The sequence below is a fragment of the Camelus ferus genome, chromosome 8 (assembly GCF_009834535.1).
Source record: "Camelus ferus isolate YT-003-E chromosome 8, BCGSAC_Cfer_1.0, whole genome shotgun sequence".
Lineage (NCBI taxonomy): Eukaryota > Metazoa > Chordata > Mammalia > Artiodactyla > Camelidae > Camelus > Camelus ferus.
In genome coordinates this window covers 50,006,187-50,020,630 of record NC_045703.1, presented here as the reverse complement: position 1 = coordinate 50,020,630, position 14,444 = coordinate 50,006,187, and the positions used below count along the sequence as shown (strand labels likewise).

At 37.0% G+C, this 14,444-nt stretch overlaps 1 protein-coding gene across 6 annotated transcripts in view; it reads left to right on the top strand.

Moving 5' to 3' along the window:
• Positions 1 to 743: 743 nt before the first annotated feature.
• BCLAF1 (BCL2 associated transcription factor 1) overlaps positions 744 to 14,444 on the top strand; it is a 28,169-nt gene continuing 14,468 nt past the window's right edge. For 2 of the 6 annotated variants that reach the window (XR_004322019.1, XM_014562414.2), the window contains exons 1-6: positions 744 to 899; positions 6,346 to 6,448; positions 8,186 to 8,299; positions 9,068 to 9,979; positions 11,240 to 11,905; positions 12,060 to 12,229. Coding sequence is in view for 5 of the 6 variants with exons in the window: in XM_014562414.2 (XP_014417900.1) it covers positions 8,196 to 8,299; positions 9,068 to 9,979; positions 11,240 to 11,905; positions 12,060 to 12,229 (1,852 nt within the window). In the remaining variant the exon portion in view is untranslated. The remainder of the gene's footprint in view (positions 900 to 6,345; positions 6,449 to 8,185; positions 8,300 to 9,067; positions 9,980 to 11,239; positions 11,906 to 12,059; positions 12,230 to 14,444) is intronic. The other 4 variants (XM_014562415.2, XM_006188478.3, XM_032485003.1 and 1 more) reach the window with 4 other exon arrangements.

Sequence of the window (14,444 nt, the reverse complement as noted above, 5' to 3'; positions counted from 1 at the left end):
AATTGTGTTCTGGGCCGGCACCCCCGTTCACTAAGCTTCGTGCTCTGCTTTATTTTTACGCTCATGCCAAGGTTCCCAGGTGCCTAAGTGGTAATGTTTTAGCAGCGTCGGAGGAAAAGCAGCATCCTCTGACGCAAACCGCCGAGACGGCCTAAGCCGCTTCGGAGTACTGCGGCGTCAACTCCGACAGGGGTACTAGAGTTGGTCTGACGCCACTCAGGAAAGGGACTTAGACTGTGACCATTTTTACTTTCTAAATGCGTACTTTCTGTTAAAGCAAAAGCCTCACTCCCTAGTTTCCCGTTGGCGTCCGAGAAGAACTCAGCGCTTCCCGGCACAGGGAGACGCGGTATGCGAACAGTGCCGCCGCTTGCCTCCGCGACTTGTCCTCAGCGTGAGATCGTCTTTTTGTTTCTGACCTGGTTTGAGCTGGCCCCACAAGAAAAATGGACCAGACAAGCTAAAAGTGCTGGCGATAGAGAAATCGGGAGGTCCCCTCAGTGCGAGGTAGAGACGCCAGCGCATCACACTCTATGGACAGACGACCTCTCGGCCTACCAAAACACACCGCCCACTGTCTACCGCCACTCTGGCGGAGGCGGCTGCTAAAGGCCCGAAGGCGGGGCCGCCAGATCGCGCGAGACCAGCCACGCGACTTCCCAGAAAGCCTCAGGCAATATCTTAATAGCGGCCAGGGAGCCGGTTAGGGGCGGAGAGGTGGGCGGGGCTTGCCCTGATATTTAGCGGCACTGGAGGCCACGCCCCAAATCGGAAGTGACGGAGAGGAGCTAGCGCGTCGAAGATACCTCTATGGTTTTCCTCCCGTGCTTGAGTCGGGAAATGGCCGCTGTATAGTTACAACGGAGATAAGTCCCGGGAACCGTGCTTCGGCCTGTCAGGTAGGCCTTACGTTGCACTCAGATGGCTCAAAGGGCAGTGAATGTCGAGGAGGAGCGAATATTGTTGAATCTTTTGTTGGTAGTGAAGGGTTGGCGGCGACAGGAGAACCCGGGAGACTTTGCGCCGTTATTTATGCGTTTCTTCGTCAGCTGCCCTCAGGTTTTCGAGGCACTACAGGCCGAAAAGGTGGGGGCTGGGGTGAGTAGCGAGAACGGTGCGCGCGCGCGCGGCTGCGAGCTTGGCTGGAGACCCACGGACCGCGCGGCCTTCCCCTGCGCCTGCGCACACCTCCCTCTTCAACCCTTCCCCCATTTCCTCGGCCTGGACCCGTGCGCGCGCCCGACCGAACGCTCGGTCCGCGCACGCGCGCTGCTTCCTCTCCCTTCCCCGCCTACGGCTCCCGAGGCGGCGGGAGGTGCAACTTGTGTTCGCTTCTCATTGGCTGGAATCGCCAGCTTTCTTCCTGGCTTCTGGGGTTCTGGTAAAGTAACTGTGACCTGCAGCAAAGAGCATTGGGTAGGTTAACCCCTTTTCGCGTCGTATTTAAGTTACTTTTCCCAGGCTACAAGCTCTGTGTACGCCTTATTTTTGTTACCCTACTTTGTCTTAGGATCTTGTTCTGCTCTCTCGTAACTGATCCCGGCCTTCGGTGTTGTGGGGAAATTTTCATCGGGGTTGATCTAATCGGGTTCCCCTGGCAACTCTGTCTGTTTTGAAGCGAAAGTGCGCTCTTAACTCCGGGAGTTGGTGCCTAGTTACTGTTTCCTAGCTTGGGCAGCGGTCTTGAGCCGATGGATCGAAGAATGGTTCTGCCACCCTCGGGCCTAAAGGGCAGTTCTCCAGTAGTACAAGCGAAGCCACGTCCTTTCCGCGAGTGATTCAGCCCAGTGTATAGGATCAGAAATGTCACAGCCGTGATTGGTACAGTTGGTGGTATGAATGGGTGAGAGTGGTGAGTTGAGATTAGGGACTTGGCCTTCATTTTAAATCCATAATTGGCTTTGTTTACTTTTAAGATTTATCTCTTAAAATCAGAATTAGCAGCAGTACTGGCAACTACTTTTCCACACAAAACTTTAAAAAAAAAGCATTTTAGAATTGAAAAAAGTTACGACTAAAGTTGGAGGCAAATACGATAAAAAAAAATAATGTAAAGAGATTTGCTACTTCGGACTTGTATCTTTGTCCAGGAACTCCTTTTACTTTTTTTTGGTATTAAAAAGCAAAACAAAATTTCTTTATAAGAATTCTCATTCCGATTGGACTGTCTTGGAATAGTTAGGCTGCTGTTTGGACAATAAAGAACTACATAGGAGAAACCGCTACCAATTTATTTACCCTTTTATGTGGTCCTAGCCAATTTGGGATAACTAACTGATGGGAAGGACTGTGTGTCTAAAGTAACTCATGGTGAACAACTTAAAGCCTATGTACTGATGGCGTTAGCATCTTGTTTTGAGAATACCATACTTTCATCGTTATATTGTGGTAAACACCGGAATCCGCCTAGATTCAGATAATTTAAATGGTGGCAAAGCAAATTCTTTGGCTAGATCTGAGTCTTAATTTGGAAGAACAATCGTATTTTAAGACTTGAAGACAGGCGTGTTAAAAACTTTGTAATTTGTAGGCTCAGGTCTTGTTGAGTTTTTATACGTTGAGTTTTACATGACTGTGGGCAGCTAGCTGTACTAGCTGTGATGAGACTTGTAGAAATGGAGAAATTCTTTTCAGTTGTACGTAAAGCTTTGGATTGGGAGTTTCCAGAAGCTGCGTTCAAAATCATTGAACACTAGCTGAATTCTGTGTAATTTGCAGTGATTTATTAAATAACAGAAGTAGATAAGGGACTCAAGAAGTCCAGTTTATCTCTGGGTACTAAGTGTAAATGTTTAGGTTATAGTTGTAGGTTATGAATTTGTTCATTTTTCAGCTGCAGCTTCTTAAACAATGGCCATCATTGTTATCTCAGAGTCTTAAGCATTTAATATTTTATTTGTACTTCAGGACTGGGGGGAAAAACCCAATCTACAGACATTAATGTGATAATATTACAGACCTGCAATAGTGTATTATTTTGGAATTCTCAAAACTTTTAATTTTTACTTGAGCTAGTATTTCTCCACCTACTAGATGGAGGCTAAAAGTTAGAATACTTTTTAAGGCCTCATGAAGCAGGAAGAGGCACAGCCTGTCTAGAATGCAGCTATTCTTTTGTCAGTTCTGTGCGTCTTTTTTTTTTTTTTAACAGGATGACAAGGAGCTAGATACAACTAAAAATTTGACTAAACCTTTTTTAAAGCCTTTATTTAGAGAAATTTTCAAGCACAAAACTAATGAGAATAATGCACTCTGTTATCATCTAGGTTTAATCATTAATCAACATTTACCAATTTTAATATTATTTGCTTTTTTGTGGAGTGTTCTAGAGCAAAATTCCAGTCATTTTATTAAGCATTTCTTGAAAGACTTTTTTATAATGCCGATTAATGCCATATCAAAAGTATTAAACTTACAAGATTCATTCAAAGCCGAATTACTAGATGAACTGCAGGAAAGACTAGTGGACCAGATTTACCAATAATGATAGCTAATGTTTGAGTACATACCATGTGCCAGACCTTAAGCTATTTACATTCATTAGTTTAGTTCATTTAATCTTAAACCTATATGTAAGTGCTTTTACTACCCTTATATTATACCTGTTGAAACTGAACCTGAAAGAGATGAAGGTAATTTGTCCATGTCAACTAGTTAACAGTCAAGCCAGGATTTTGAACCTAGTCTATTAGAGTAATAGTCATGGAATAAGTTTAGGATTATTAAAGATGTGAATAGCAATAACTTGTTTACAGTTATCTGGAGCTCAAATTCCCCAAAATACGCTAAAATTAAGACTTGGCTCAACTCTGCTTGGTAGGGTAACCTATAGAATCTACTTTAGGGGGCTTCATCTTGTATATTTTGTTGAACCCAGTTGTCCTTGCTCTTTTCATCACTTGTGTTCTAATGGAACATTATGTTATTCCATAAATAATAGGCTCTGTTATTTAAGAACTTTTTTTTTTAAATAAAGACATTTATCTTCTTGTATTCCTCAGTGGTTGGTGAATCAGTTGGATAAAGATGCATGAAGCAATTTATTCCCTATCTCTTTCTACAGTCTGTTTATAATCTTGGTTGTAATAAAGGGAAGATTGATTTCTCATTTTGAATTGCATGTATAGGTTATGGCCACATCAGGCACTTATCATGGTATTGGAGAAGAGAGCACAGGAGTTGGGATCAGGAGATCTTGGTCAAATTATGGGTTAACTCTTTACCCTCTGTGACCATGGGCAACCTAAAAGGGCAAACAAATCTTGCGGTTTTCTCCTCTGAACATGCAAGTCTCCCAGATGCTTGAGTCCAAAACTTAGAATTTCGGGGCACTATTGATTTTTCTTTTTTTCTTACTTCCTGTGCTCCACACCACTAACAATTAATGAGCAAGTACTGTTGACTGTGTACTTCCAAACAGATTCTGAATTTGCCTCTTTTTCCATCTTTATTGCTACTACCTTATCCAGCCAACCGTTACCATTGAATTTCAGCCTTCTAATTCGTCTCCCTGTTGGTCTCTCCATGTTCATGCTCGCTCTACACAGCACCTATCTTAAAATGTAAATATGTTGTGACTACAGATCAGACCTTCCAGGGCCTTCTAATTGCAGTTAGAATAAAATCTAGACTCTTTACTCTGGCCTACTTACTAGATGTTGTTTGATTTGGTTCATTCTTGCTTCATACCGTCTTCCTGATCACACTGCCTCAACCTTCTTACTGGTCTTTTTGTCCTGAATTTGCTACATTTATGTTCTTTGCCTGGAATGCTTTCCTTTCCATGGATCTTTGCAGTGTTCCTCATCTCTAGCTTAACAATTATCTCTGTAAAGAGGGCTAAGGACCCACTTTAGTCTTCCCTTCCATCTCTTAACACATCACCTTGTGTTTTTTTGTTTTCTCTCTTCCCCTAGCTTGTACATAAGCTCCAGGAGAGTAGGGAACTTAATGTCTCACTTAAAATGCTGTATTTTCAATACTAGAATAATAGTGCCTGGCATGTGTTGGTACCTTATAAATTGGTATGAATTCTGAAAGTTTAGAGTTCTCTTCATTTGAAAAATGGGGTTAAATATGTAGCTCATGAGATTAGGAGGATTAAATGAGGTGATTTTATTTAAAGTCACCTAGCACAGTTCTTGGCACATGGTTGGTGTTTATTTAGATGTTTAAATCATAATGATTTGTTGATTTCTGTTCCTCTAGTTTCTTTGGAGGGCAGGAACTTTTACATAGTCATGTGTCCCATAATACTTAGCACAGTGCTTTATACATAGTTATATATACATGTTTTTGCTACTTTTTATTTTGATGTTTCCCTTAATTACTACGTTCCTATTCATCCTTCCAATCTTGAACCTCAAATCTCTTAATCTCAGCTGTAGGGCCATGGGTATTGAGGGGACATGGTCTTGATTCACTAGTTTAATCTTATTTCTTCTACTTTGTATTTCCATTTTTAATTACTTTTTTTCATTGAATCAATAACTTGGTAAGATTCATAGATTTTCATGTTAAGCTGGTTTGTGAATTCCTTGAGTATAGGCATGTTTCAGTTTTGTATTGTTTAGTTTCTGCTCCACTAGTATTTTTTTGACTGTCTTTTGTACGTAATTGATAATCACTGAATATTATTCATGAGGCTAAGCTTTTCAGTAAATACTGAAACAGCTTAATACTTTGTGCAAAATTTAAACTTATTTGCATAGTAATGGTAAATTAGTTTAGGAAGAGCATTGGCTTCCAATAGATACTTATTTCCCGTAAGGTGGTTCTTTTTTTGGAATGTCTATACAAGTATCAAAATGCTTTTAAGCCCAAAGTTTAGATTTACTGTCATGGCTGTTAAGTGAATTTTAAAAATCTGTTTCAAATGAAACTGAACTATATAAAAGGAAGTGGCCAGGAGAGAAAAAAAATAAAAGCATTAAAATAAACTCATACTTCAGATGAGGTATAAACTATAGCATTATGAATACTAACCATTGATACATGATATGTTGTGATGTACCAAAATGACATTAATGCTAGCCACTTTAGAATTTTCTGAGATGACAGCATAACTTGTTTTATAAAGCCCAAATTGCTAAAGTTAGAATTCAGATATTTAAACTAAAAAGTAAAGGTGCTTTAGTTTCATAATGCACTGCTGTGTTCTGATTAAAACAAAAGAAGTTTTAAGTTCCTTTAAGCTTTTATGATTAAAAAGTTATTTCCCAAATCAGTTTCCTGTTCTTTGAAATAATTAGTGCCTTCATTAAGTTTGTTGCAGTGCTGAGTATGATGCATTGTAAACAGTGGATATTTAATTTACCATAATTCAAACTTTTTTTTTTTTGCTAGGAATTTGAATTTAGAGTTTAATTTCTCAGAACATTCTCTGCAGGAAGAATTTTACAGTATCTCAAAGACTTCACTTGACTGCTTGATCCTGCTTAAACCCAAGGTAAATAGCGTTCATTTTTCTAGTTTTCAGTTTTGGCTTATTTGAGAAAGTGTGGCTACTGAACTCATGATTTAGACAGGTTAAAAGTGGTGTGGTTTGAAGCTTTTGTTTTATATTGGTGGCTAGTATGAAGTAAGGCAGATTTTAAAAATCAGTTTCAGGAAAAAATTCTCTATCTCTTCTGGTAATAGGTTGTGTGTTTGCTTCTACTTCTATAAACACATCTACTTAAAGACTCAGAACACACTAAGCTATTTAAAAATAGAACAAGACAAAATAAGTAACTCTGCTTATTTAACTCATCTTCCTTTATGCATCCAAGAGGAGTTCCATAACAACACTTTTCCCCGTTATGCGGCTGTTAAAGTAATTAAAGTTGATTGCTTATTATATGCTAAACATTGTATTAAGTATATTACATGTATCAACTCATTTAATCCTCACAGCTCTGAGGAAGGTACTGTCTATGTATTTCTTAACTTGGAATTAAGAGTAAGAGAAGACAAAGCTGGTATATGTCTCTTTGAAGATATGTTTTATTCTGAAATAAATATTTGAAACCTCTTGAATCTGTCATTTATGGCTTTTTTGTAAGGAAGTATGTAGACATTGTTGCCTCTTCTATCAACTTGTTTCAGTACTTTTAAATACTATTTAATAATACTGAAGCTAGGTCAGTAGAGTAATTGTGTCTTAAGACATGTTTGGTTATAGGAGGAATGGTTTAAATATATGCCAGTTGCAGGCTATTAGGAAAGTTTAGTGAGTTGATTTTTATGGCAACAGTTACTTATTTTGTATAGTAAGTAGAAATTTGGAAATAGTTGTAGCAGAAATAAAATTGGGAGGCATATATATATGCTTAGTTTTGTAAAGAGTATATTTTATAGAACTGTTACTGATTCCTGTACCTGGTGTCTGGTTATATTGCATTAAATACTAGGTAGTGTTTAGAAGAGTTAAAGTACTGGTGCCCAAGGCTCTCTTTTTTCTTGTAGTTTCAATATTTCTTTCTTGCAGCAATCTCTCCAGTTTCTTCATCTTTTATCCTTTTTCATCTTCTCACCAGAAAGCTACAGGGTGAACTAGGCATTGTCACATAAGTCCATTTTATTCTGCAGTCATGACTATTGAAAGCAGAGCCATGGCTCCAGCTGTTCAGAGACTTAGTGACCTTTATTCTACTAGGAGACTATGCACCATTCCAAGCAGTATTGTATACATGGAGTGGTCAGTTTAGTCCTATTTCAAGGCCATAAAGCACTTATGATGACTGTCGGGTAGGTTTATTTTATTTTATTTTTTTAGTATTATGCCACTTGTATTTTCTGTTTCAGGTTCCTTATCTGTAATACTCTGATATTTATCTTTTTTACAGGAGAGGTAGGCTTTTGTATTGGGCACAGAATAACATCTAACATACTGCTGCAGTCTGGTACTGCTTTTTCTGGCTTCTGTAGCTGCTGCTGTTTTGAATTGAGGCACATTGGTGGGGCAGTCCATAGAAAACTTCTGTTCTGTCTTCAGTATTACAGTGCCTGCCATGCAGGTGAAAATAGTTTTAGTCAGGGATAATTGACTGTCTTAGTACTCATTTGAAAAGAATAGATGTGAATAGTGTCCTTTGAGAAACTTATATCTTATAAAATCAATTTGTATGTAAATAAGTTAAATAGTAATGTAAAATTTCTTCACTTCTATTGCAATTTTAACCTTTTTTCTCTCTCATTTGACTAGGAGAAAAGAAATGGGTCGCTCCAATTCTAGATCACATTCTTCAAGATCAAAATCTAGATCACAGTCTAGTTCTCGATCAAGATCAAGATCACACTCTAGGAAGAAGAGATACAGGTGAATCACTGTGCTTTTAATTTATTCAATAACGGTAATTGTACCAACTAATATTTAAGAAGTGGTCACACAGACACAGTGCTAAATTCATTAAGGTATTTTATTCTCAGCCCTGTGAAATGGATCTGTTATCCTTATCTTAGAGTTAGTCCACTGGAGGTATTGGAATGTATTTCCTGCAGATAACGTGGGGACGGCTATAATGCTGAGATGAAGAGATAAATTGGATTATGTGTAAGAATTACACTGTTTCATAGTTTCTCATTTCTGACTTTGAGGTCTCAGTAAGTCTCTTCTTTGTATAAAAATGATTAACTCCAGTTATCTTTCTTCAAATAGTAGTGCATACTTAACAAAGAAAACAAGCCACAAATTGAAAATGAAAGTGACTGTAATCTCATTAAAAGTTAATACCAGTTTATTATTTTTTATATTATCCATGGCATTACATACTCATTACACTGTCACTTGAAGTGCCTGCATAAATGTACTGTAATTTGTTAGTGTGTCCTATTGTTGGACGTCAATTTTTTCCCGTTTTCTGTGCCTTCATTCCTAAAGCCTTTATTTTCTCAATATTTACCTTAGAACTGAGTCTTTCTTCATTGAAAACAGTAAATTTTTACTTTTATATAAATAAGGGCTTTTAAAAAATGTGCATTTTTTGGCTTTGACAACTTACTTTCATGTTATATTTAACCAGAAGTATTTAGAATAGTAGGACAGAATAGTTTATTATTCTTGCATTGATATTTATTTCATTTTTAGTTCTAGGTCTCGTTCCAGGACATATTCAAGATCTCGTAGTAGAGATCGTATTTATTCTAGAGATTATCGCCGAGATTACAGAAATAATAGAGGAATGAGACGACCTTATGGGTACAGAGGAAGGGGTAGAGGGTATTACCAAGGAGGAGGAGGTAGATATCATCGAGGTGGATATAGACCTGTCTGGAATAGAAGACACTCCAGGAGTCCTAGACGAGGTCGTTCACGTTCCAGGAGTCCAAAAAGAAGATCTGTTTCTTCTCAAAGATCCCGAAGCAGATCTCGCCGGTCATATAGATCCTCTAGGTCTCCAAGATCATCGTCTTCTCGTTCTTCGTCCCCGTATAGCAAATCTCCTGTCTCTAAAAGACGAGGGTCTCAGGAAAAACAAACCAAAAAAGCTGAAGGGGAGCCCCAAGAAGAGAGTCCTCTGAAAAGTAAATCGCAGGAGGAACCGAAAGATACATTTGAACATGACCCTTCTGAATCTGTGGATGAGTTTAATAAATCATCAGCCACATCTGGTGATATTTGGCCTGGCCTTTCAGCGTATGATAATAGTCCCAGATCGCCCCATAGTCCTTCACCAATCGCTACACCACCTAGTCAGAGTTCATCTTGCTCTGATGCCCCCATGCTCAGTACAGTCCACTCTGCAAAAAACACCCCCTCTCAGCATTCACATTCCATTCAGCATAGTCCTGAAAGGTCTGGGTCTGGTTCTGTTGGAAATGGATCTAGTAGATACAGTCCTTCACAGAATAGTCCAATTCATCACATCCCTTCACGAAGAAGCCCTGCAAAGACAATCACACCACAGAATGCTCCAAGAGATGAGGCTAGGGGACGTTCCTCATTTTATCCTGATGGTGGAGATCAGGAGACTGCAAAAACAGGAAAATTCTTAAAAAGGTAAGAACTGAAGTAGAGAATTTAGGTTATAATATTAATATTTCTGTGCTTTGAATTCAGTTGGGGTTTATAAGACTTAAAATTGCTTTGTGATGTGTATTTAGCTCGTTTTACTCATGATTTCTTTATAACTCCAAATTGTTTTTACTTACATCTAGTTATCTTTGGAAGTGAAGTGTTTTAAAAGAAGCTAATTCATACTCCTCCTTTTCATTTTACCCATTTTTAGTCAGTCCAGAGTTAAGAATGTGAATGAGAAATGTAGTAGCATAAAGCATAACTAACTGTTAATGTGTGGTAAAAACAGTAAGAATTTACAGAGGTTAATTCTATAAGCGGTGAGACATTAGAAGCTTATTTTGTTCTCTTTACCATTATAACGTGACCTACGTAAATAATGCAGTTATATTACATGTTCTCATATGGTATTATGAACATCCTAGCTGCCAATATTTAATAAATCTGCCTGATCGTAGAAAAGATAAGTGGTATTTCTTTGGCTCTAGTAACATTTCAGAGAGAAACTTGGTTCAAATTCTAATTTTTCAAGTGTTGCTAAGAGTTGCCAGAAAACAATGAAAATGGGTTGCTAAGATAGTATGATTGATTTATAAATGGGGAAATAGAGCAAGCATGCTATTTGTGGTATGGAGCAGTATATCCTAAAACTAATTTTCTTATTGAACTAATATATAGTTTCTACTTAATATTACCAGAAACAATTTTCTATTGCAAAGTATTTATGAAATATTTTGTGCTTTATGGAAGATTATTATATATCTGATACTAACTACAGTGGTGTTTGTTCACATTTGTGAACTCTTATTTTTATATTAGTAGTTAAGTAAGTGAAATAGTCTGAAATTTTGAGTATAAGTAGAATTTTAATAAATAAGTGTATCATTTATTAGTGGTTCTTAGCCTCTGACATTAAACTGTGCTGTGTATTATAGAATCTCTGGAAATTTGGGGTTGGTAGTGCAAAATTGTGGACTATGACTAGAGCAGGTTTTTGAGAATGGCTTTACTTTTTTTTAAAACTTTAGAAAGTCTAATATGTAAATTTATTTAAAAACTCAGTACATAAGCTTTATGGGTGCTTTTAATGATTTTTAAAAGTGGAGTCTGAAAAAGTACTTTTCAGTAGGGTTTTTTCCTCTTATTACTGGTCCTGTGCTATTGGGCAACACATTTAAGAATGCAAGTGATCTGCAATGAATGCAATCCAGAGTTACCATCCTCTTCTTTGCTTATTCACAGGTTCACAGATGAAGAGTCTAGAGTATTCCTGCTTGATAGGGGTAATACCAGGGATAAAGAGGCTCCCAAGGAGAAAGGATCAGAGAAAGGGAGGGCAGAGGGAGAATGGGAAGATCAGGAAGCTTTAGATTACTTCAGTGATAAAGAGTCTGGAAAACAAAAGTTTAATGATTCAGAAGGGGATGACACAGAGGAGACAGAGGATTACAGACAGTTCAGGAAGTCAGTTCTTGCAGATCAGGGTAAAAATTTTGCTACTACATCTCACCGGAATACTGAGGAGGAAGGACCCAAGTACAAGTCCAAAGTTTCATTGAAAGGCAATAGAGAAAGTGATGGATTTAGAGAAGAAAAAAATTATAAACTTAAAGAGACTGGATATGTAGTGGAAAGGCCTAGTACTACAAAAGATAAGCACAAGGAAGACGACAAAAACTCTGAGAGAATAACAGTAAAGAAAGAAACTCAGTCACCTGAGCAGGTAAAGTCTGAAAAGCTCAAAGACCTCTTTGATTACAGTCCCCCTCTACACAAGAATCTGGATGCACGAGAAAAGTCTACCTTCAGAGAGGAGAGCCCACTTAGGATCAAAATGATAGCCAGTGATTCTCACCGTCCTGAAGTCAAACTCAAAATGGCACCGGTTCCTCTCGATGATTCTAACAGGTAATTCCACGTTGATACCCAGTAAATAATCTTTGGGTGGTTCGTTAACATTCTGGTTAATTATTTTATTTTCTGAACATAATTCTCCATTTTCATATTCAAACCAATGGTATATTTTGTTTGTGTGTGTGTGTTTGTTACTGATATGCTCCAGACCTGCTTCCTTGACTAAAGACAGGCTACTTGCTAGTACACTTGTCCATTCTGTCAAGAAGGAGCAAGAATTCCGATCCATCTTTGACCACATTAAGTTGCCACAGGCCAGCAAAAGCACTTCAGAGTCATTTATTCAACACATTGTGTCCTTGGTTCATCATGTTAAAGGTATGTTTTGTATGTTTAATATTGTGAATTTAGTATGTTGAGTATTGCAGATTTCTCTTGCAAAAAAAAGAACAGTTAGGCATAATGATTAATGTATCCCAGGACTAGCAAGTATATGTAGACACCATTAAAACTTTGAAAAAATAGTTTCATGAAAGAGATAAACAGTCTTGTTGGATTAAGACCAATGAAGATATTTAATAAAAAGTGATTGAAATGCTAAATAGAATTAAAACGTATTTTTTTTTTGAAAAATCTGTATCATGATAAAACATGACATAGGTTTATTTAATGCTAAAAGTCTTCTTGAAATGTGCCATAATGCTATATTTGAAGTGCAGAGTGCTTACAGAGTATCTTTCCCTGCATGCATGTGACTTGCGATAATGTACTCTTGGCATAGATTTATAACAAAGTGAGGCAGTATTGTTACTATTATTTATTAAGAATTTCTTTTCAACTTTTAAAGGGACCTGAACACAGTGTTAATGTTTTGTGTTTTTTTTGTGTGTGTGTGTGTTACTTAATTTGTCATAACACAGATAAGCCAGAAAAAAATTTATTAGAATTTTTAAAGGGGAAAAAATTCAAGAAACTTAAAAGTATGTTAGATAAGTAGTGATGATGTGAATAGTGACTACTTAGGATTATAATGACGACATTTCTTTAGGTCCTAAAGATGATAAGGTGTTTTATTTCAACTAATGTAATTAATGATGTTCTATCTTCACCAGTATGTAATTTTAGTCTCAAAGTTACTGATAATTTTCAAAGATTACTTTTTGGGCAGTTGGGTTTTGTTTTTGTTTGTTTTTGTGTTTAAAAGGTAGCTTTCTGTGAAATAGGTTCTTACCCAGGAATCTCCATGGCTGTTGCTCTTAAAAGCTGTTTTTTGAAAAAAAAAAGTTTGTCTTTTGACGTGAGAACAACTCTACATTGCAGTAGCTGAAACTTGTAACTCGCAAGTTCTTTAGGCACTTGATACTTCAAAACAATGAATAGTTAATGAATTTCTTTTTGATTGTAATTATTTAAACATGGTAACGAGAGTTTTGTTATTGGACTATAACTACGTTTGTGAACCAGTTTATGACCATATTACTTGGTACATAAATTATGAAACATTAACATTTTTTCTTTTTTCACCTTTTTTGACCTGTCTCCACATTTTACAGTTTATTGCTGGAATTTTGAGATCAGATTTTGATAAAATTTTTCCTTTTTCATTTTCTTTTTTTTTTTTTTTAAAGAACTGTAGTTATGTTTCATTATTGGTATTGTACAACCGATCTGAACAGCTCTTACTTAATACAGAGCTGAAAATGCCCAGTGATGTTTTCTTTTTCATTGTAACTAGGTCCTGGAATATGTTTTGAAATGGCAAATCCATGTTTCAAAGTAAAATAGCTGTTGAAAGATACAGGCAAAGTTGAATCTTCTGTCTTCCTGGCAAAAATGGCATAAAAACTGAGTTGCTAGCTCAAATTCCTGGGTTTCATGGAATTATGATTGAGGCACTACCCTTGTAGTGGCCGTTTCAAGTTTTAATGATTGGTTATGAGACATGTGCTGGATATTGGGCGGTAAGTTGACACAGATGTATGTTGACCTGTTAAGCAGATAGCTTGCTTCGTAATGTAACGTTTCATGACTTTATACGTCTTTTTATATTACATTTACAGCATATTTTGAAATGGTGTAAAAACTAGTCAGTGTTGATATTACCAATTTAAAAATTGTTAAAAGACAAGACAGTGATATCAAATGTATTGTCAGGTTTGCCAAGATGCCAGATTTTTGGAGTAATTAGTGAGTTTAATTGATTTAAAAATGTTTTTCCAACCGAAATGGCAGTACTCAGTTTTTTCTTAAATCCAATTTTTTGTTGTCAACATAGCTCTTGATGAAATAATTTTATTATTTCACTAAAACCAGCTGTGTAGTTACTTCAGTTTTTTTGTTTTGTTTTGTTTTCTGTAGTTACTTGAAGTTAAGTTCATTGGTTCATATTGGCAAGGCTTTAAGGACTTTCACATTGTTTCTTTTTGTTCTGTTTGAGGAAGTGTAGTGCGTTATTGAAATGGAATTAGACTCTCAATATATTTATTATTCTTGGAGTATATGTAATATTGACAGGAACCTATAAGGAACTTTGCATCAGTTAACCTGTTGAGGTGCAAGAAGTAAAAGGGACAGGATAAGAGTTCTTTGTAAC